Genomic DNA, 24,077 nt, shown 5'->3' on the forward strand with positions numbered 1-24,077 from the left:
ATGGTTCAGAAAGTACCATAGCCTTTAACTTCCCAACCCAAAGACATACTTCTTCAGTCTTTTCTGCAGCAGTCTGAAGGATAATAAGATGGTCTGCTAAGACTAGGTTCCACCCCTTTCTTTTAATAGCCTTGCTTCATTTAAAAAAAAAATCTCATTCTTGTTTAGCAGAGTCGCCAAGACTAGAACGTTTTTACTCTGTTATGTGGCATTGTCCTGTACAAGGATAAGGTCATCAGTATTTTATCTGTGGAGCCTGACACCTGGGACCAAAATTGTGAAGACTGAATATTCCACAATCTACAGTACATAATATCATCAATAGACTCAGAGAATCTGGAGAAATCCATGTGCAAAAGGGACAACTCCAGCAGTCAATACTGGATGTTCGTGATCTATGGGCCCTCAGGTGACACTGCATTAATTCTGTACTGGAAATCACTTAGGGCTCAGGGACACTCCCAAAAATCATTATCTGTGAACAAAGTTCACTGTGCAATTCAAAAATGCAAGTTAAAGCTGTATCATGCAAAGAAGAAGCCATATGTCAATGCAATTCAGAAACACCGCTGTCTTCTCTGGGACAAAGCACATTTAAAACTGACTGAGGCAAATGGAAAATTGCTCTGTGGACAGATGACGCCATGCTCTGCAGACTCAAGAGAAGAGGGACCATCCAGCTTTATATCACCACACAGTTCAAAAGCCTGCATCTCTCATGGCATGGTCTTGCATTAGTGCCTATAGAGTGAACAGTGTAAACATCTGGAAAGGCACTATCAATACTGATAAGCATATAGAGATTTTAGAACAACATATGCTTCCATCCAGACGTCTCTTTCAGGGAAGGCCTTGCATAGTTCAGAAAGACAATGCTAAACCACATACAACATCCATCTCAACAGCATGGCTTCACAGAAGAAGAGTCTGGATGCTAATCTGGCCTGCCTGCAGTACAGACCTTTCAACAATAGAAACTATTTGGAGCATCATGAAACAAAATCTGGCAAAGAAGACCCAGGACTGGTCAGCAGCTAGAATCCTACATCAGACAAGAATGGGACAATATTCTCTCCCAAAACTCCAGAAATTGGTCTCCTCACTTCCTAAAAGTTGTTAAAGGAAGGGGAATGCTACACAATAGTAGACATGGTCCTGTCCCACCTTTTTTTAGATGCCTTTCTGCCAGCAGAGTTATATTTTTTTTCATGAAATGGTACAATGCAGTGTTTAGCAAAGTTATGAAAACTTCGATTTAGCTGCTTCACCGAATTTCACAAAGAAATTTGCTTTGTGACAAATTAGTTTGTCACGAAGCACATTTCTTTGTAAGTAGCAGGTGCAATGACGGGGAACTGCAATTGCGCTGCCCCGTCATTGAAGCTCTCAGATGCCGCGTTCATCAGTGATCGCAACATCTGATGTAAAAATGGAGGCCTTTCAGGGGTTAAAAAATTAATAAATAATACTCACCTTATCCATTTAAGTGTCAAGAGGCCGCTGCGGGCATCTTGATTGAATATTCCGTGCAAAATCTCGCGATGTGCGTGACGACGCACAAGATTTCACGTGGGATCTTCAATCAAAATGGCTGTGGCAGCCTCTTCCCGCTCAAGTGCATGAGGTGAGTATGTTTTTGTTTTTTTTACATCATTTCAGGGCAAATTGATTTGTTACCACAAAGCACAAGGAAATTTGGCTTTGCGACGAATACAATTTTGGATACTTCGATTCACTTAATCCTAGTAAAATGTCTCACTTTTAATATCTGATATGTTTTCTATCATCTATTGTGAATAAAACATAGTTCTATGAGATTTGCAAATCATTGCATTGTGTTTTATTTACATTATTTACATTTTACACAGCATCCCAACTTTTTTGGAATTGGGGTTATATCATCAAACTGCATCCATGTAGTTGTATTCTCCCCACAGCTGGAAAGCCACGTGATGCAGACCATGACTTGAAACTTTAACAGATGCAGTATCTGCAAATGTTTACCTTGGGAGTGATTCCACCCAGGTAGTGTTACATGGATGCAATCAGTAAATTACCTCAAATGTTTCTTTTTCATGTTATAGTCTTATTTGCCTTTATATAAAACTGTTGTTTTTTATGAACTATACATTTGGGAAAAGAAAATAAGATACAGTGCCTTGCAAAAGTATTGTGGATTGTTTGAGGATTTGCACCATTTAATATACAGCACATGCCCACAACTTTGAAGATTTTTTACTTATTTTTTTTATTGTGAAGCAAGCAACAAATAGGCTAAAATAACAGAAAAAGTCAATGTGCATAACTATTCATCCCCCTAAGGTCAATAATTTGTAAAGCCATCTTTTGTGGCAATCACAGCTCCAAGTTGCTTTGGATAAGTCTCTATGAGCTTGCCACATCTTACCACTGGGATTTTTGCCCATTCCTCCTTGCAAAACTGCTGCAACTCCTTCAAGTAGGATGTTTTGCTCTTGTGAACAGCAATCTTTAAGTCTCACCACAGATTTTCTCTTGGATTGAGATCTGAGCTTTGACTAGGCCATTCCAACACATTTACATGTTTCCCCTTAAACCACTCAAGTGTTGCTTTAGCAACATGTTTGGGGTCATTGTTCTGCTGTAAAGTGAACCTCCATCCTAGCCTCAAATCACACACAGAGTGGTACAGGATGGCTCAAGAATATCCCTGTATTTAGCACCATCCATCTTTCCCTCAACTCTGACCAGTTTCCCAGTCCCGGCTTCTGAAAAACATCCCCACAGCACGATGCTGCCACCACCATGTTTCACTGTGGGGATGGTGTTCTTTGGGTGATGTGATGTGTTGGGTTTGCACCAAACAAAGCGTTTTCTTTGATGGCCAAAAAGTTCAATTTTAGTCTCCTCGCAAACTCACAACGTGCCTTTTTAGTTTTTGCTGAAAGTAATGGCTATCTTCTGGCCACTCTACCATAAAGTCCAACTCTATGGAGCGTACGGCTTTTTGTCGTCCTATGTACAGATACTCCAGTCTCTGCTGTGGAACTCTGCAGCTCCTCCAGGGTTACTTTAGGTCTCTGTGCTGCCTCTCTGATTAATGCCCTCCTTGCCCAATCCGTGAGTTTTGGTGGGCGGCCGTCTCTTGGCAGATTTGCTGTTGTGCCATGTTCTTTCCATTTCGTTATGATAGATTTGATGGTGCTCCTGGGGATCATGAAAGATTTGGATATTTGTTTTAACCTAACTCTGACTTGTACTTCTCAACAACATTGTCCCTTATTTGTTTGGAGAGTTCCTTGGTCTTCATGGCAGTGTTTGGTTAGTGATGCCTCTTGCTTATGTGTTGCAGCCTCTGGGGCCTTTCAAAAAAGGTGTGTATATGTTATGACATATCATGTGACACTTAGATTGCACACAGGTGGACATCATTTCACTAATTATGTGACTTCTGAAGGTGATTGGTTGTACCAGAGCTTTTTATGGGCTAACAAAGGGGGGCGAATACATACGCACAAGGCGATTTTCTGTTTTCTATTTCTGAACAATAGTTTTATTTATATATTTTTCTCATTTCACTTCACCAACTTAGACTATTGTGTTCTGATCCATCACATAAAATTCAGATTAACAAAACATTGAATTTAAGGCTGTAATGTAAAAAAAAACACGAAAAAGGTCAAAGGGGTGAATACTTTTGCAAGGCACTGTACCCACAAGAAATGACAAGATACAATGTTTTGTATACCTCTTTCAGCTGGAGGGGTTAACTCCAAAAAACTTCTGCATTTCTCATCTGCAATTTGACAGAAAGAATTATAAACACACAAAGGACAACATTTTTTATTTAAAACGTAGCAAGAGTAACATTTTCATTGGCTAAATAGTAACAGCTATATTTGGTTGTAATATAATACTTAATTATGAACAAGTATTCTAGGGTGAGGTCACAGGGCGAGGCTAAATTGACATAATGTTTGCTGCTTTGTGAAATGCACATGGGGAAACGCCCTTCTATGTTTACACACAAATGTCCATACTGTGATTTTGTGGATAAACTATGCACAATTTTCAATTTTTTTTTAATAATGTAGGCTTGTGCAGTGATTCTTAAGGCTACTTTCACACTCGCGTTTGGTGCAGATCCCTCATGGTTCTGCACAGACTGATCCGTTCAGATTATACAAACGTTTGCATTCGTTCAGAACGGATCAGTTTGTATTATCTTTAACATAGCCAAGACGGATCCGTCTTGAACACTATTGAAAGTCAATGGAGGACAGATTCGTTTTCCATTGTGCCAGATTGTATCAGAAAAAACAGATCCGTTCCCATTGACTTACATTGTTTGTCAGAACGGATCAGTTTGGCTCAGTTTCATCAGACAGACACCAAAACTTCCAAGGTAGAATGGAGGCAGAACGGAGGCAAACCGATGCATTCTGAGCAGATCCTTTTCCATTCAGAATGCATTAGGGCAAAACTGATCTGTTTTGGACCGCTTGTGAGAACCCTGAACAGATCTCACAAACGGAAAGCCAAAACGTCAGTGTGAAAGTAGCCTTAGGCTGAGTTCACACGAGCGTGACAGATTAGGTCCGGATGCGTTCAGGGTGCGTTCAGTTAAACTCGCACCATTTTGCAAGCAAGTTCAGTCAGTTTTGTCTGTGATTGCGTTTAGTTGTTCAGTTTTTTCCGCGCGGGTGCAATGCGTTTTGATGCATTTTTCACGCGCGTGATAAAAAACTGAAGGTTTACAAACAACATCTCCTAGCAACCATCAGTGAAAAACGCATCGCACCCGCACTTGCTTGCAGATGCAATGCGTTATTCACGCAGCCCCATTCACTTCTATGGAGCCAGGGCTGCGTGAAAAACGCAGAATATAGAACATGCTGCGATTTTAAAGCATTGCAGAAGTGATGCGTGAAACAAAACGCTCATGTACACAGCCCCATTGAAATGAATGGGTCAGGGTTCAGTGCGGGTGCAATACGTTCACCTACTGCATTGCACCCGCGCGGAAATCTCGCCTGTGTGAACGCAGCCTTACAGTGAAGTCGGAATAGGTCAGAATTAGGAGAAAGCAAGACGAGAGAAGAGGGAGAGAAACAAAATATCAGAGAGTTAAAGAAACTCATTGGAGGCCAAATAAGTGTAGGAAAGTTCAAGAGGCCAAGAAAAAAATGGGAGAGAAGATAAGGAATGGGAGACTGGTAGTGAGTGACCCACAATTATTTCAGGTCCAGTAGGTTGCTGGAGACTTCGGACACCACAAGGGTCTAGCGTATGAATGCTATCACTTACAAAATGGCAGAAAGTCCTCTTCATAGGTCAGTGGGTTCAGGACAATAGAGATAGCCCTATTCAATAAATTAACATCCCACATCTCCCCACCTCAGAATACTCCTCAGCTCAGGCCTTTCAGAAACTCAGCATTAAATGAGGTTATGATGCATGAGAAGGTACTGTAGGCTGTGGCGTGCCTAGGGTGTTTGGCACCTGGGGCAGGTCCTTTCTCTGGTGCCCCCTTTATAGTAATAATGCCCGCTGTGCCCCTTCATAGTAATAATGCCCATTGTGCCCCCTTAATAGTAGTAATGCCCACCGTGCAAGTAATGCCCTCTGTGCCCCCTCCATAGTAGAAATCCCCATTGTGCCCCCTTCACAGTAATAAATGCCCACTGTGCCCCCTTCATAGCAATAATGGCCATTGTGCGCCTTTCACAGTAATAATGACCATTGTGCCCCCTTAATAGTAGTAATGCCCACTAGTTGTTTCGATACCATAAAAAAGTATTGCGAAACTTGATACCATTCACGCAAAAAAAATAAAACACCAAAAAAAGACACATGCATTCCGCATTTTATGGAACGTCTGACCCATAATATAACAGTCTGACCCTATTTTTGGGGGGGGGGGGACAAGGGAAAAAAAATTAGAATCGCGCAGTTTTAATTTATTTATTGTTTCTGTTATGGCGCTCACCGCATAGGACTTTTTAAAATATTTTAATAGTTTGGACTTTTCAGACGTGGCGATATGATATATGTTTATTTATTGTTTATATATTTTATACCGCATTTTTCACCCCATAAGATGCACTCCCCCCCCCCTTCCCAAAAGTGGGGGGAAAATGCCCCTGCGTCTTATGGGGCGAATGCTGCCATTTTACATCGCAGTCTGCAATGTATCAGCTGGAGGAGGGAGGGAGGAGGGGCCAGTGTCATGCAAATGCAGCGGGGCCTGTGTGGTCACTGTACTCCGGCCCTGCCGCTCACTCACTTCCTTAATGCCTAAACCTTTTATAATAACTTTAATTGAATTTCCGATCCCCAGCCCCATCTGTACTACTTACTAAATGTCCTGTAGCAGGCAGAGCAGGGCGGCCGGCCGGCTGTAACTCACTGATGTCACGTGCCTGCACCGCCTACTTCATTTCCCGAGTCCTTAAGGACACATGACGTATCGGTACGTCATGGCTTTAAATCGCTATTCCGGCGCCGCGGGGGTTAATCGGAACGGGATGCCGGCTGAAATCATTCAGCCGGCATCCTGTAACAACGCCAGGGGGGGTCATTTGACCCCCCGTATTGGCGATCGCAGAAAACCGCAGGTCAATTCAGACCTGCGGTTTTCTGCGTTTCCGGTTCATTCGGGTATCCGGTGACCCGATGAACCGGAAAAAGACTGCGATCGTTGGCGTGATTATACACCACCAATCGCAGTACGAAGATTTGAAGAGGCGGTGCTGGCCCTGGTGCTGAACGCCGCTGTCCAGGGTGCTGGTGCAGGGGAAAGAGGCGCGAGATTCAAACTTCCTGCGCTCCTCTCTCCCCTCCTCTTCCTGTTCTGCATGAGCACCCGTCAGCACCGTCCAGCACCAGTTCCTGCGTCCCCCTAATCGTAATCCATCACCCTCCTGCACCCATCGCCACCCAGGTAGGTTAGGGTCAGTGAGGGAGAGGCACCATTAGGAAGGGAAAAGTTAGGAAAAAAGTTAGTTAGGAAAAAAAACAAAACTTTACCCTAAACTTTCCTTGATCCATCTATCAGACCCCAGACCCCCACCTGCCACTTCCACTCCACTCCAAAAAAGTGACCCATCTAAGAAACTACACCCCTCAAGGTATTCAAAAGTTACTTTACAAACTTTGTTAACCCTTTAGGTGTTCCACAAAACTAAATAGCGAATGTAGAAACAATTTTAGAATTTAAATCTTTTGTTGCCTAGCCTCAAAAAAGTGTAATATAGAGCAACCAAAAATCATATTTACCATAAAATAGTTCCAAAACAACAACCACCTTATCCCGTAGTTTCCTACCCTAGGGGTGCATCAGGGGGCTTGAAAGGGTACATGGTGTAAATAAACCAGTCCAGCAAAATCTGCCTTCCAAAAACCATATGACGTTCCGCTTCTTCTATGTCCTGCCGTTTAGCCAAATAGTAGATTACGACCACATATGGGGTGTTTTTGCAAACTACAGAATCAGGGCAACCCATATTGAGTTTTGTTTGGCTGTTAACCCATTTTTTCCCAGTAATAAAGTAAGGGTTAAAATGGAAAATTTTCCAAAAAATAGAAATTCCTAAATTGTTTCTCCATCTGCCATTAACTCTTGTGGAACACCTAAAGGGTTAACAAAGTTTGTAAACCCAGTTTTGAATACCTTGAGGGGTGTACTTTCTTAGATGGAGTCACTTTTTTGGAATTTCTGTTCTAGGGGTGCAAGGGGGGGCTTGAAATGGGACATGGTATAAACAAAACCAGTCCTGCAAAATCTGCCTTACAAAACCCATATGGTGTTCCCCTCTTTCTATGTGCTCCCGTTTGGCCAAACAGTAGTTTACGACCACATATGGGGTGTTTTTGCAAACTACAGAATCAGGGCAACCCATATTGAGTTTTGTTCGGCTGTTAACCCTTATTTTATTGCTGGAAAAAATGGATTAAAATGGAAAAATTCCCAAAAAATAGAAATTTCAAAATTGTTTCTCCATCTGCCATTAACTCTTGTGGAACACCTAAAGGGTTAACAAAGTTTGTAAACCCAGTTTTAAATACCTTGAGGGGTGTACTTTCTTAGATGGAGTCACTTTTTTGAAATTTCTATTCTAGGGGTGCAAGGGGGGGCTTGAAATGGGACATGGTATAAACAAAACCAGTCCTGCAAAATCTGCCTTACAAAACCCATATGGCGTTCCCCTCTTTCTATGTGCTCCCGTTTGGCCAAACAGTAGTTTACGACCACATATGGGGTGTTTTTGCAAACTACAGAATCAGGGAAACCCATATTGAGTTTTGTTTGGCTGTTAACCCTTATTTTATTGCTGGAAAAAATGGGTTAAAATGGAAAAATTCCCAAAAAATAGAAATTTCAAAATTGTTTCTCCATCTGCCATTAACTCTTGTGGAACACCTAAAGAGTTAACAAAGTTTGTCAACCCAGTTTTGAATACCTTTAGGGGTGTACTTTCTTAGATGGAGTAACTTTTTTGAAATTTCTATTCTAGGGGTGCAAGAGGGGGCTTGAAATGGGACATGGTATAAACAAAACCAGTCCTGCAAAATCTGCCTTGCAAGACCCATATGGTCTTCCCCTCCTGTGTCCTCCCGTGTGGCCAAACAGTAGTTTACGACCACATATGGGGTGTTTTTGCAAACTACAGAATCAGGGAAACCCATATTGAGTTTTGTTTGGCTGTTAACCCTTATTTTATTGCTGGAAAAAATGGGTTAAAATGGAAAAATTCCCAAAAAATAGAAATTTCAAAATTGTTTCTCCATCTGCCATTAACTCTTGTGGAACACCTAAAGAGTTAACAAAGTTTGTCAACCCAGTTTTGAATACCTTTAGGGGTGTACTTTCTTAGATGGAGTAACTTTTTTGAAATTTCTATTCTAGGGGTGCAAGAGGGGGCTTGAAATGGGACATGGTATAAACAAAACCAGTCCTGCAAAATCTGCCTTGCAAGACCCATATGGTCTTCCCCTCCTGTGTCCTCCCGTGTGGCCAAACAGTAGTTTACGACCACATATGGGGTGTTTCTGCAAACTACAGAATCAGGGCAACCCATTTTGAGTTTTGTTTGTCAATTAACCCTTGTTTTTTTCCAGGAAAAAATGGATTATATTGGAAAATTTTCCAAAAAATAGAAATTTTTTAATTGTTTCTCAATCTGCCATTAACTCTTGTGGAAGACCTAAAGGGTTAATAAAGTTTGAAAAAACAGTTTTGAATACCTTGAGGGGTGTAGTTTCTAGAATGGGGTCATTTTTGGGAGGTTTCTATTATCTAAGCCTCACAATATGACTTCAAACCTGAACTGGTCCATAAAAAGATTTCTTAAAAATTTCAAAATTTGCTTCTAAACTTCTAAGCCTTGTAACATCCCCAAAAAATAAAATATAATTCCCAAAATGCTACAAACATGAAGTAGACATATGGGGAATGTAAAGTCATCACAATTTTGGGGGTTATTACTATGTATTACAGAAGTAGAGAAACTGAAACTTTGAAATTTACTAATTTTTCAAAATATTTGGTAAATATGGTATTTTTTATGCAAAAAAATAAACTTTTTTTGACCCAATTTTAGCAGTGTCATGAAGTACAATATGTGACGAAAAAACTATCTCAGAACGGCCTGGGTAAGTGAAAGCGTTTTAAAGTTATCAGCACTTAAAGTGACACTGGTCAGATTTGCAAAAAATGGCCTGGTCCTTAAGGTGAAATAGGGCTGTGTCCTTAAGGGGTTAAATGAGATAAAAAGATTGCATGTTCAAGTCCTCTAATGGGACACTGAAAATATATGTTTAAAAAAATATAAGATTTTGAAAAAGCATTTGAGAAAAAAGATTCATGTAAAAAAAAAATAATAATCTTCCCTACAAGTTTATTTACATGTAAATATAAAATAAACTTATTAAAAAGTATGAATTGCTGCAATGACCCATACAATAAGATTATCACATTATTTTTAAAAAATAATAATGTTGTGGTTCCTTGAATGCAGCGACAAAAAAAAAAAAAAAAAGAGAAACATAAAAATGCCATACATTTCATATTGCTGTAATAATCCTGACCTACAGACTGTAGCTATGTCACTTACACTGCTCTGTGAATGCCACAAAATCATAACCCCAAAAGAATTTGGGGATGAGGATTACCTTAAAAATCTGGACACTAGCTTCATATGGCAATACATTTATCAGGCATTGATCAATAACAGCTTCTTAATAGGGTTGTCCACTTTTTTAGTATTGATGACCTATCCTCAGCAGATGAACAGAGCAGAGAAGGCAGCTGTCATGGAGGTTCCAGCTACAGGTGGCAGGAGATCGGTGAGACTGGCAACACGTGGTTTGATCTGACATGTTTTCCGTTTGGATCAAATGTACGTCTGTGTTGTTTCTGGTGCTTGCCACACCTTCTTTCCCCCTGGTGTGGCTATTAGGGTAATTTAACCTTATCTATTTATAGTTGCTTCTCCCACAATGCTGTGCGGTTTATAGCTTCTGTTTGGACCTTTTGGATAGATTGTGGTTGGCTCTCGGCTGAGTTCTTGGTGCTTCTATTGCTCTTTTGAAGTTAAGTCTTTCCTTACCCTTTTGTGTTTTGTTTGGGTTCTGTGTGTTGCATGTCCCTATTGTTTGTATTAGGCCTGAAGGAGACTCCTGTTCATCCTTCCTTTTGGAGGAACAGGTAGTTTCGTCCGTGCCATTAGTACCAGGGTCCTATAGGGCTTGATAGGATTCTAGGTATTCCTGTGTATAAACTCACCTACCTTTGGGGTCTGTTTATACTGGTAGTCAGTCAGGATTTTGGTTAGGGTTTTCACTAGGAGGAGTCCATTTTCCTTCCCTAGTTCTCAGCCCCGATTCCCTGTTCCCCCCTTCCCTCCTATGCTCGGTGTGGTTTTTCCCTCATACACCAAAGCGTGACATGCATGCTAAGTTGCTTGCGTAATAACAGCCGAATTGTCACCATTCAGCAGTGGGATGACTACTGGCTCTCCCCCATGTTAGGCTACTTTCACACTGGCGTTTTGGTTTCCGTTTGTGACATCCGTCTAGGGCTCTCACAAGCGGTCCAAAATGGATCAGTTTTGCCTTTAATGCATTCTGAATAGATAAGGATCCTCTCAGAATGCATCCGTTTGGCTCCGTTCCGCCTCAATTCCGCTTTGGAGGCGAACACGCTGCTTGCAGCGTTTTGGTGTCCATCTGACGAAACTGAGCCGAACGGATCCGTCCTGACACACAATGTAAGTCAATGGGGACGGATCTGTTTTCACTGACAATCTGGTGTTCAAGACGGATCCGCTTTGCTATGTTAAAGATAATACAAACGTATCAGTTCTGAACAGATGCAGACGGTTGTATTATCTGAACGGATGCGTCTGTGCAGATCCATGATTGATCCACACCAAATTCGAGTGTGAAAGTAGCCTTCGACCCTCACTACCTTTCCAAAATAGGGGCCTTTTTTCCACCTGGTGAGAGGGACGACAAACTGAACTACTATCAAGACATCCTATGTAGTCAGTTGGCCACTGCCTATGTGCGCCATCACCCATCCTTACGCAGGTCTGACCAGGGGAAGCCCTCTGCGCTTACATTCCACTGCCATGGCTGCTGGGGGGCAGGAGCAGTACCAGCTCCATCAACAGCAACTTAAGTCTAATGAGTTGCTGATGAGCAGTTTTTTTCAGCCACTTAGTGAAGAAACCACTCATAGCAGCATAAGCTAGACATGGAGCAGAACCTGAACCAGCAGGTTGTGGCATACTTGGACTGCACACTGCCACCCCATATCAAAGATCCTTTGGACTACTGGGCAGCAAAACTCGATTTGTGGCCCCAACTTGCCAAGTTTTCCTGCCCAGCCAGTAGTGTGGCATCAGAGCGGGTGTTTAGTGTGGCGGGGGCCATAGTTACCCCAAAGAGAACTCGACTATAAACCCAAAATGTGTAGAAACTGACCTTTGTGAAGATGAATCAGGCATGGATCAGCCAGGATTTCCACACACCAGTGCCTGATGCATCAGACTAGACCATCCATGGTGTCACACCCAAACTTTGTCAAAAGAGACCTGTTTCTTCTGGCTACCTGCTTCAGTTACTATTCTAATGCTGCCACCTGCCTGATGCCAAACACCTGCTGCCAGGTGCTCCTACTGCCACCCACTATCTTTCGCTGGTACTAGCATTGCCCCCCTACCTTCCCACTCTGTCTCTGGGCCACTCTGTGGTCTCCTCATGCTGCTGCCACCTCACCACTCTGTGGTCTCATTAAGCTGCTGCCAACTCAACACTCTGTCACTGGGCCACTCTGTGGTTTTTTTATGCTGCTGCCACCTCACCACTCTGTCACTGGGTCACTTTGTGGTCTCCTCATGATGCTGCAACCTCACCACTCTGTGGTCTCCTCATGCTGCTGCCACCTCACCACTCAGTCACTGGGCCACTCTGTGGTCTCCTCATGCTGCTGCCACGTCACCACTCTGTGGTCCCCTCATGCTGCTGCGACCTTACCCCTCTGTGGTCTTCTCATGCTGCTGGCAAATCACCATTCTGTGGTCTCCTTATGCTGATGCCAACTCACTACTCTGTCACTGGGCCACCTTACCACTCTTTGGTCTCTTCAAGCTGCTGCTGCTACCTCACCACTCTGTGGTCTCCTCATGCTGCTGCCAAATCAACACTTTGTCACTGGGCCACTCTGTGGTCTCCTCATGCTGCTGCCACCTCACCACTCTGTTGCTAGGCCCCTCTGTGGTCTCCTTATGCTGCTTCCACCTCACCACTCTGTGGTCTCCTCATGCTGCTGCCACCTCACCATTCAGTCACTGGGTCACTCTGTGGTCTCCTCATGCTGCTGCCACCTCGCCACTCTGTTGCTAGGCCTCTCTGTGGTCTCCTTATGCTGCTGCCACCTCACCACTCTGTGGTCTCCTCATGCTGCTGCCACCTCACCATTCAGTCACTGGGCCCCTTTGTGGTCTCCTTATGCTGCTTCCACCTCACCACTCTTTGGTCTCCTCATGCCACTGCCACCTCAAAACTTTGTGGTCTCCTCATGCTGCTGCCACCTCACCACTGGGCATGAGCTCAGCATGCTGAAAGATCAGGATTTGCCGGCGGCAGATCGTGCTGTCTAATAACTGGGCTACTCTGCGGTCTCCTCATGATGCTGCCACCACATAACTCTGTGGTCTCCTCATGCTGCTGCCACCTCACCGCTCAGTCACTGGGCCACTCAGTGGACTCCTCATGCTCCTGCCACCTCACCACTCTGTCACTGAGCCACTCTGTGATCTCCTTATGCTGCAACCACCTCACCACTCTGTGGTCTCCTCATGCTGCTGCCACCTCACCACTCTGTCACTAGGCCACTCTGTGGTCTTCTTATGATGCTGCCACCTCACCACTTTGTGGTCTCCTCATGCTGCTGCCACCTCACCACTCTGTCACTGGGCCACTCTGTGGTTTCCTTATGCTGCTTCCACCTCACCACTCTGTGGTCTCCTCATGCTGCTGCCACCTTACCACTCTGTGGTCTCCTCATGCTGCTGCCATCTCACCACTCTGTCACTGGGCCACTCAGTGGTCTCCTCATGCTGCTGCTACCTCACCACTCTGTGGTCTCCTCATGCTGCTGCCACCTTACCACTCTGTGGTCTCCTCATGCTGCTGCCATCTCACCACTCTGTCACTGGGCCACTCAGTGGTCTCCTCATGCTGCTGCTACCTCACCACTCTGTGGTCTCCTCATGCTGCTGCCATCTCACCACTCTGTCACTGGGCCACTCTGTGGTCTCCTTATGCTGCTTCCACCTCACCACTCTGTGGTCTCCTCATGCTGCTGCTACCTCACCACTCTTTGGCCTCCTCATGCTGCTGCCACCTCACCGCTCAGTCACTGGGCCACTCAGTGGTCTCCTCATGCTGCTGCCACCTCACCACTGTGTGGTCTCCTCATGCTGCTGCCACCTCACCACTGGGCATGAGCTCAGCATGCTGAAAGATCAGGATTTGCCGGCGGCAGATCGTGCTGTCTAATAACTGGGCTACTCTGTCGTCTCCTCATGATGCTGCCACCTCATAACTCTGTGGTTTCCTCATGCTGCTGCCACCTCATCGCTCAGTCACTGGGCCACTCAGTGGACTCCTCATGCTCCTGCCACCTCACCAATCAGACATTGGGCCACTCTGTGGTCTCCTCATGCTGCTACCACCTCACCACTGGGCATTAGCTCGGCATGCTGAAAGATCAAGATTTGCCGGCAGCAGATCGTGCTGTCTAATTACGATCTGCCGCTGGCAAACCACTGTACAGAATAGGGACCAGCGATGACATAGTGATCATTCCTCCCCATGACGAATTAAGTACACTATATGGACAAAACTATTGGGCCACAGCTCTTAAAGGGGTTCTCTGGGAATTAAGAAAATGAAAACACTTAAATATTACTTTACTATAAATATATTCCCAAATACCTTTCAATAGTTATAATGGCTCATTTTGTCAGGGGAACAATCATCAGGGGAAATAAAATAACCTCTGTCCTCTTAGTACACACAAAACCTGTCCTAATCACACAGGAAGCTACTTCACAACACTGAGCTAAAGAGCTGCCTCATCCTCCTCTCCTACTTTTCAGGGATTATGATCCTGAACACAGATGATAACATCTTCAGCTGAATCTCTGTAGGAATGTAGTTCATGAGGCGACTTGAAGAAGTACAGAGAGGAGGGACAGGAAAGACTGTGGTAATGTGGGGCTGTGGTAATGGAGACTGTATACAAGTGCTGCTGCTCATTACTACACAACCACCCATTTCTCTCTGTACTTAAAGGGGTTGTCTCACTTCAGTAAATAGCATTTATTATGTAGAGAAATTTAATACAAGACACTTACTAATGTATTGTTGTTATCCATATTTCTTCCTTTGCTAGCTGGATTAATTTTTCCATCACATTTTACACTGCTCGTTTCCATGGTTACAACCACCCTCCAATCCAGCAATGGTGGTCGTGCTTGCACAGTAAAAGAAAAAGCACTAGTCTATGTGCAGTCCCACGCTCCTGGCCACCAGACAGGCCGGCGCTTTTTCCTATAGTGTGCAAGCATGACCACCAGTGATGGATTGCAGGGTGGTTGTAACCATGGAAACGAAAAATGAATCTAGTCAGAAAAGGAAGCAATATGGATAACAATACATTAGTAAGTGGCTTGTATTAACTTTATCTACATAATAAATGCTATTTGCTAAAGTGAGACAACCCCTTTAATGCCTCCTCATGAACTCCATTCTTACAGAGATTCAGGTGAAGATCTTATCAGCTGTATTCAAGATTATAATTCCTGACAAGTAGAGCAAAGAGGAGGATGAGGCTGCTCTTTGGCTCAGTGTTGTGAAGTAATTTGTCCTACTATGTGATTAGGACAGGTTCTGTGTGTACTAACAGGACAGCGTCATTCATTTCCCCAAATGATTGTTCCCCAGACAAAAAGAGCCATTATAACTAATGGAAGGTATTTGGGAGTATTTGCATTTTCTTAATTCCCGGAGAACTTCTTTAATCATAGAATTCGGGCATTTTTGTCATGGAACCATGAACCAGACGTACAACAGAGATAGGTGGAATAAGAAGGCTTTATTGAAAATCAAGCCGTAGCTAAAGTCCAAACGGATGGCTAAACCGAAGCAGGGTCTTGCGTAGACGGAGGTCAGGAACCAGGAGGGTAGTCAGACGTAGCCAGGATCAGGAACCAACGGGGTAGTCAGACGAAGCCAGGATCGGGAACCAACGGGGTAGTCAGACGAGGCCAGGATCAGGAACCAGAAGCAGCAGCAGTCTTTGAAGCATGTGCACACAGGAGGACCAAGCAAGGAACTGAAGCCACAGACCTTCTATATATATGAGCTAGGCATCCAGCTCCTCCCAGTGGGAAGGAGGAGCCGCAGGGTGGGAGGCTACAAGAAACCCAGAAACCAAGATGGCCGCCAGCACATGTCAAACGAAGGAGAACAGTGAGAAGGTAAGACCATGACAGTACCTCCCCCTCAAGGGCCCCTCCTCCGCGGAGTAAGGAACGGTTTCAGAGGGAAGCGTGCGTGGAAGGCTCGGAGCAACGCAGGAGCATGGACATCTGTGGAGGGAACCCAGGAACGCTCCTCTGGACCATAACCACGCCAATGGACCAAAAACTGCAACCGACCGCGGACCAGGCGTGAGTCCAGGATATTGCTCACCTCATATTCCTCACGATTGCCCACTTGGACCGGACGGGGCCGAGGAACCGAGGAAGTGAAACGATTACACACCAATGGCTTCAACAGGGAGACATGAAACACGTTGGAGATCCGCATGCCAGGAGGAAGCGCAAGGGCATAGGCTACCGGGTTTACCCTGTGAAGCACTTGGAAGGGACCAACAAAGCGAGGCGCCAGCTTGGGAGTGGGCACTCGAAGGTTGAGGTTGCGGGTGGACAACCATACACGGTCTCCGACCTGGTAGGAAGGAGCGGGCGCTCGTCTGCGATTAGCCTGGAGTCTCTGGCGTTGCGCAGAGACCTCAAGGGACCTCTGGATCTGTACCCAAGAAGTACGTAGGACGGAAAGGTGATCCTCCACAGCCGGAGTATCCTGGGGAGAGAATACCTCCGGTAACACGGCAGGTTGGAACCCATAATTGGCCATGAAGGGAGACGTCCCAGAGGAAGAGTTCACCGCCGTGTTCCTGGCAAACTCAGCCCAAGGCAGGAGGTCAACCCAATTGTCTTGGTGATCGGAGACATAGCAACGAAGGAATTGCTCCAAGGCCTGATTGGATCGTTCTGCGGCCCCATTGGACTGAGGGTGGTAGGCCGAGGAGAAAGAGAGATGAATCCCCAACTGGGAGCAAAAGGCGCGCCAGAACCTGGACACAAACTGACTCCCCCGATCCGACACAATCTCCTTGGGCAAACCGTGCAACCGGAAGACCTCCCTGGCAAAAATCGAGGCCAACTCTTGTGCAGAGGGTAACTTCTTGAGAGGAACACAGTGGCACATTTTGGAAAACCGATCCACAATCATGAGAATGACCGTATGGCCTCGGGATGCAGGAAGGTCCACAATGAAATCCATCCCCAGGTGTGACCATGGACGCTCCCCGGTGGCTATGGGTTGCAAAAGGCCCAACGGAAGGTGCCGAGGGGACTTACTCTGGGCACAAACGGAGCATGCCGCTACATATGCGGCGATGTCGGAACGTAGAGAAGGCCACCAGAACAGACGTGAAACCGCCCAGGACAGCTGATTCTTTCCAGGGTGCCCCGCGGCCTTGGAGTTATGGTAGGTTCGCAACAACCGAGTGCGCAACTCCTCAGGCACAAAACATCTGCCGTTGGGTCTCCCAGAGGGAGCACCAGATTGAGCCGCCAAAATCTGCTCACCCAGAGGAGAGGTCAGGCTGGTGCGAATAGCAGCCAGGATCTGATTCGGGGGTATGACCGTAGTCGGAATCGACTCCTCCCCGGACAGCTCGGAGTACTGCCATGATAAGGCATCCGCTCTGATGTTCTTGGAGCCGGGTAGGTAGGAGACCACGTAATTAAAACGTGACAAGAACAGAGCCCATCTGGCCTGACGTGGTGTCAATCTCTTGGCCTCAGAGAGGTAGGTCAGATTCTTGTGGTCCGTCAGGATGAGAACCGGAACCACCGAGCCCTCGAGCAAGTGCCTCCATTCTTTAAGGGCCTGCACGATGGCCAATAACTCCCTGTCACCAATCTGATAGTTGCACTCCGCGGAAGACAGTTTCCGGGAGTAAAACCCACAAGGAAGCAGAGGACCCTCTGGTGTTCTACGCTGAGACAGGAGGGCGCCTACTCCCGTCTCAGACGCGTCCACCTCGAGGACAAAAGGCAACCCAGGGTTGGGATGCGACAGAATCGGAGCCGACACAAAGGCGGACTTTAGAGCCTCAAAAGCTCGGATGGCCTCGAGCGACCAGACCTGAGGATTACTGCCCTTCCTGGTCAGATCCGTGAGAGGCTTGGCTAGCATGGAAAAGTCCCTGATGAACTTCCGATAATAATTGGCGAAGCCCAAAAAGCGCTGCAGGGCACGAAGCCCACTGGGCTGGGGCCACTGTAAGACAGCCTGAAACCTTCTCAGGATCCATGGAGAACCCCTCAGCGGAAATGATGTAACCTAAGAAGGTTACCTGGGATCGGTGAAATTCGCATTTCTCAAGCTTACCGAACAGCTTGTTCTCTCGTAAGCGTTGCAACACTCGTCTGACATCCAGAATGTGGGCCTCCATGGATGCAGAATATACCAAGATGTCATCCAAATAGACCACCACACACTGCTGCAACAGGTCACGGAAAACATCGTTGATGAATTCCTGGAAGACTGCGGGCGCATTGCACAACCCAAAGGGCATAACCAAGGATTCATAATGACCGGTCCTGGTGTTAAACGCGGTCTTCCACTCATCGCCCGCCTTGATCCTTACCAGGTTATATGCCGCCCTCAGGTCGAGTTTGGTAAAGACCGTGGCCCCTTTGAGGCGATCGAACAGCTCGGAAATCAAGGGTATCGGGTAAGCGTTCTTGATCGTGATGCGATTGAGACCCCTGTAGTCGATGCAAGGCCTCAACTCACCGCCCTTCTTTTTCACAAAGAAAAATCCAGCCCCTGCCGGGGACGAGGATTTGCGAATGTGTCCGCGTGAAAGCGCCTCCCTCACGTACTCCTCCATGGCCTCATTCTCCGCTACCGACAGTGGATAGACTTTGCCACGAGGAGGAACGGCACCAGATTGTAACTCTATGGCACAATCGTATGGGCGGTGCGGAGGTAGGGCAACCGCGCGCACCTTATCGAATACATCCCGGTACTCCTCGTATTCAGGAGGCAACAGAGAGTCCGAGGAAGTACACAGCAACTTGACAGGCCCATGGATGCAACTAGCCCCACACTGCGGTGACCACGAGAGGATCTCGGCCGATCTCCAATCGAAAGTCGGATTATGCTTCTGGAGCCAGGGGTACCCCAAGACCACCGAGTAGTGTGGAGACGAAATAACCTGGAGACAGACCGACTCTCTGTGAACGGCACCAATGGCCATCCCCACTGGAAGGGTCTCCTGAGTCACGTGTGGCGGCAGAAGGGGTCTGCCGTCTATCGCCTCAAGAGCCAGTGGGGAACCTCGAGGCTGCAGAGGAATGGAATTGGCGGCGGCGAACACACTATCAATGAACAAGCCACCAGCACCAGAGTCCACCAACGCCTGGGTCGTCACCGAGCCCCCGACCCAGGAGAGGACAACAGTAATCAGTGGTTTGTCAACACGGGAAACCGGGGACGAGGAGACTCCACCCAAGATCTGCCCCCGACAGGATCTCAGGTGCGAGCGTTTCCCGGACGGTTCGGGCATGCCAACCGAAAATGCCCACCGAGACCACAGTACATGCATCGGCCCTCGCGTCTCCGGAGTACCCTCTCCCCCTCGGACAGGCGAGCAACCCCCAGCTGCATGGGTTGACCCCCAGACCAGTCATCCCCAGGAGGCGTGGGAGGAGAGGGAGGCACGGGTGGGACAGCAAACGTAGGCGCCAATCTGTTAGAAGGCCTCCGCAGGCTCTCCTTAAAGGAAGGTCTCTCCCTGAGTCTGGTGTCAATCAAAATCAGGAAAGAAATAAGGGACTCGAGCTCCACTGGTAGGTCCTTGGCTGCAGTCTCATCCTTCAAGGCATCCGAGAGACCATGAGAGAAAGCAGCGACCAGAGCCTCATTATTCCAGCCCACCTCTGCTGCCAGGGTACGAAACTCAATGGCGTATTCAGCTACGGATCGTGAACCCTGTCTGATGGACATAAGGAGCTTCGCAGCAGAGGCAGCACGAGCCGGCACATCGAATACCTTCCGAAGAGAAGCAACAAAACCGGAAAACTCGGCAACCACCGGATTGTTGTTCTCCCATAAAGGGCTGGCCCAGGCCAAGGCCTTGTCCGAGAGCAGCGAGATCAAGAAGCCCACCTTTGATCTCTCAGTAGGAAAGGCATGTGGCAGCAACTCGAAATAAATGGCCACCTGGTTAAGGAAACCTCGGCACTGTGTTGGCTCTCCCCCAAAGCGCTGTGGAAGGGGGGCAGAACCGGTCATACCCCGAAACACCGCAGGTGCAGCAACAGGTGTCGGGGTAGACTCTGGCGCAACAACCGGAGCGGCAGTAGGAGCGGGCCCAGGAGCGACAACCGACCCATCGGCAACGGAAGCTAAATGAGCCGTGCGTTCAAGCAGGGTTTGTAACGCCACAGCGAACCGACCCAACAGGTGATCCTGCTGATCAAGTCTGGCAACCAGCGTAGGTAGCGAGGATGGCCCTGTACCGTCAGAATTCATGGCTTGGTCCTAATGTCATGGAACCATGAACCAGACGTACAACAGAGATAGGTGGAATAAGAAGGCTTTATTGAAAATCAAGCCGTAGCTAAAGTCCAAACGGATGGCTAAACCGAAGCAGGGTCTTGCGTAGACGGAGGTCAGGAACCAGGAGGGTAGTCAGACGTAGCCAGGATCAGGAACCAACGGGGTAGTCAGACGAAGCCAGGATCGGGAACCAACGGGGTAGTCAGACGAGGCCAGGATCAGGAACCAGAAGCAGCAGCAGTCTTTGAAGCATGTGCACACAGGAGGACCAAGCAAGGAACTGAAGCCACAGACCTTCTATATATATGAGCTAGGCATCCAGCTCCTCCCAGTGGGAAGGAGGAGCCGCAGGGTGGGAGGCTACAAGAAACCCAGAAACCAAGATGGCCGCCAGCACATGTCAAACGAAGGAGAACAGTGAGAAGGTAAGACCATGACAATTTTATTCAGCTCCATAGACACAGGGGCATAAAATGCAGCAAACAGCCATGCAATTTGCCTTTAGAAACATTTGTGAAAGAATGGGTCATTCTAAAGAACTCGATGAATTCAAGTGTGGAACTGTAATAGGATGCTACCGTTGCAATAAGTCAGTTCCTGAAATGTCTTCCCCCCAAGATATTCAACTGTGAGTGGTATTATTGTAAAGCATTTGGGAACAAGTCAGGAAGTGACAGACTGTATAAAGTCACAGATCGGGGTCACCAAATACTGAGGCGTATAGTGCATAAAAGTCGACAAATAAAAGTCACCAATGCTCTGTTGGCTCAATAAATGCAAAGTTGCAAACATTGTGCTTGAAGGAACAAGCAAGGGACCTCCATCAGAGATTTCTGGCAAAGGGTTTTCCGGACCATGTCCTGAGAAAAGCATATCAGAAAGCATTAACCTCTGACCGCACAGGCCTGTTACATCCACAGGGATCCCGTGATGAGGAAAGGGTGATTCGTCTGATAGGCACTTTTGACATGGGGTTCGATGAGATAAAAGAGATCCTGAGGAGAAACTGGGGAACTCTGTTGCTAGATCCAGATATTGCAAAAATGGTGACCCCCAATGCTCAAGTAACATATCGGAGGGGGCGCAACATAAGGGACCATGTGGTGCACAGCCACTATTCGGGTGTCGTTACCACGCCGACTGCGTGGCTGAGAGCACCACATGGTTCCTACCACTGCAGTGGATGTGTTGCTTGTCCATACATCAAGCAGGGTCAAAATTTTACCGGTCATGTAACAAAAAATGTATATACCATCAAACAATTTATAAATTGCCGCACGAGAGGGGTGATTTATCGAGTACAATGTGTGTGCGGCCTGGAGTACATCGGCAAGACTAAACGGGAGCTGCGCAGGAGGATAGGTGAACACTTGGGGGATCTACGCCATGAAAGGGATACCCCCCTTACACGCCATGTGATAACCTTCCATGGCGGTGATTATTCACAAGTCCGATTCATGGGCATTGAGGTTGTCCCACCCCCAAACAGGGGAGGTGATTGGGACCAAAAGATCCTACAAAGAGAGACCTGGTGGATCTTTCAATTAAAAAGCGTCCACCCACTTGGACTAAATGAACAGCTTTCAATAGCTGTTTTATTTGATCTAATTCCCTACCTCCTGCGCAGCTGCCCATTCCTGTTTTACTCCGGTTCGCTTTGCCATTGCTCACACTGTAACCACTGATGCGCACTGACATGAAATGTGCCACAGTATGTGAACTGCATGTATGTATTCTTCCCTGTATAACATGTTAGGGGACGTAGTGAACAACATGGCCTAAGCTTTTTCGATCCCCATCGGCCAAAATACTCTAGGTCACGGCGCGCCGCCTGTATGCGTGCAGCGGCGTCCCGGCCTCTGAATGAATATGAAATTTCATTCATTTATTTGATATACTGTGGGGTGTCCCTATCCCTGTAGGGCATCCCCACACACTAATTCCGCCTGATCTCATGAGCATAAACAATGCAGACATCCCATTGAGAACTAAGTATAGGGGGCAGGTGGGCGTGGCTCAAATATCGTGAGCACGCCCCATCATCTTGACTACCTCCCTATCAGTCTGTCCCGGCCCTAGTGTGGTCACAGGACCTGCGGTCACATGATGCCCCACGTGACCATGACATTGTGGTCACGTGATGGGTCAGGTGACCGGGAGGGGGCGGAGCCATGATGACGCGGACGGCTTTAAATGGTGCAGTGGTGCCGGCGTTGTCTGCGGTACTGCCACACGCGGGAACCAGCATACAGACTGGTGAGGAACCAGAACCAGTCGGTATCGGGGGAACAGGTCCACTGACCAGTTGCTCCTGACGAGATAAGTAGAATCTTTTTGTGCAAGCCCCATCTGTGATTGAGGCTAATGCCATACTGCCACACAATGGGAGCATGTGAAGCCTAAACTATATATTTACACAGTTGTTGCTACTAACCACTGCTGAGCATTTTATTGTGAAACTTGAGTGACCTGCCCCCACCTGAGGGTAGGCCATTTATACTGATATTAATCCTTGTGGGCCCCTGACGAACTGTAACACACCAGGGAAACGCGTCGGGCCATTTTATGATTACTGATCACTTCAGAATATCCTCAATACGATTGTCGGGTGATTCACGGACGTGACACCCGATTATGTAACTCTCTTGCATGACACAGGTCTTCACTGGTCTAGTGTTGCTGTACACAGTCGTCTCCCAGGGCTCTGGGGGCGTATCTGTGGGTGGTACTGTTTTGGTCACTAGGGATTCCTCCCCCCTCTTTCCTACCCCTTCAGGATGAAGCTGGGCAGTCGGAGCACTGCATAGGGACACATTTAGGGGCAAATTAGGAGGTTGCAGTGTACCAGGAGAAGGGCCCTTTCATTAGGGTGTCAATAGGGGCTGAGACCCAGCATTCCCTTCCCCTCTTCCCCACACCCTTCCTAGGAGTACCAAATCACTCACCACGAGTGGGGTAGATCCACAATTTTTTCTTGCACTAATACCAAAGGGCATTTATTTTAATACAAGCAAAATAAAAGTTATATATTAAAGGTTACCAAATTCCATATAATTATTTACGTAATCACCAGGTACCTACTACTCGAACGGTCCATCTATAAATTAGTTTACAAGTCCTTGACTGCATTGATCCAACTATAAAATAGTGTTGGAAAAGATATATGCTATGATGTTATTTAGACCGATATGGTCGGTCTAGGCCCCTTAGTTCCAGTAAAGGGAAAATTTGAAGGAGTATTCTGATTAGATTACGTTATCCCCTATCCACAGAATAGGGAATAACCATTAGATTGGTGGGGTTCTGCCACTAGGACCCCCACGATCAAGAGAATGGGGGCACTGTACCCTCTGTAGCACCCCTGAAATGAATGGAGCAGCCGGTTGCCTCATTCTCGTGATTGGGGGGGTTCCAGCGGTAAGACTCCCACCAATCTAATAATTATCCCCTATCCTGTGAATATGGGATAACTTAATCTAACCGGAATACTCTCTTAATGCTTCATCATACCACAACGTTTTGGACATTTGTATGCTTTCAACTTTGTGGGAACAATTTGGAGACGGCCCTTTTCTGTCGCCAGTGCACAAAGCCAAGTCCATAAACATGATTGGCTGAGTTTAGTGTGGAAGAACTTGACTGGCCCACACAGAGCGCCGAAC

General features: G+C 46.7%; 1 protein-coding gene across 1 annotated transcript in view; it reads right to left on the bottom strand.

Moving 5' to 3' along the window:
• GSG1 (germ cell associated 1) overlaps positions 1-24,077 on the bottom strand; it is a 41,257-nt gene that overhangs the window by 13,254 nt on the left and 3,926 nt on the right. Inside the window, exon 2 of the mRNA XM_044301964.1 lies at positions 3,728-3,775. Within this exon, the coding sequence (XP_044157899.1) occupies positions 3,728-3,775 (48 nt within the window). The remainder of the gene's footprint in view (positions 1-3,727; positions 3,776-24,077) is intronic.

The sequence above is a fragment of the Bufo gargarizans genome, chromosome 7, assembly GCF_014858855.1.
Source record: "Bufo gargarizans isolate SCDJY-AF-19 chromosome 7, ASM1485885v1, whole genome shotgun sequence".
Lineage (NCBI taxonomy): Eukaryota > Metazoa > Chordata > Amphibia > Anura > Bufonidae > Bufo > Bufo gargarizans.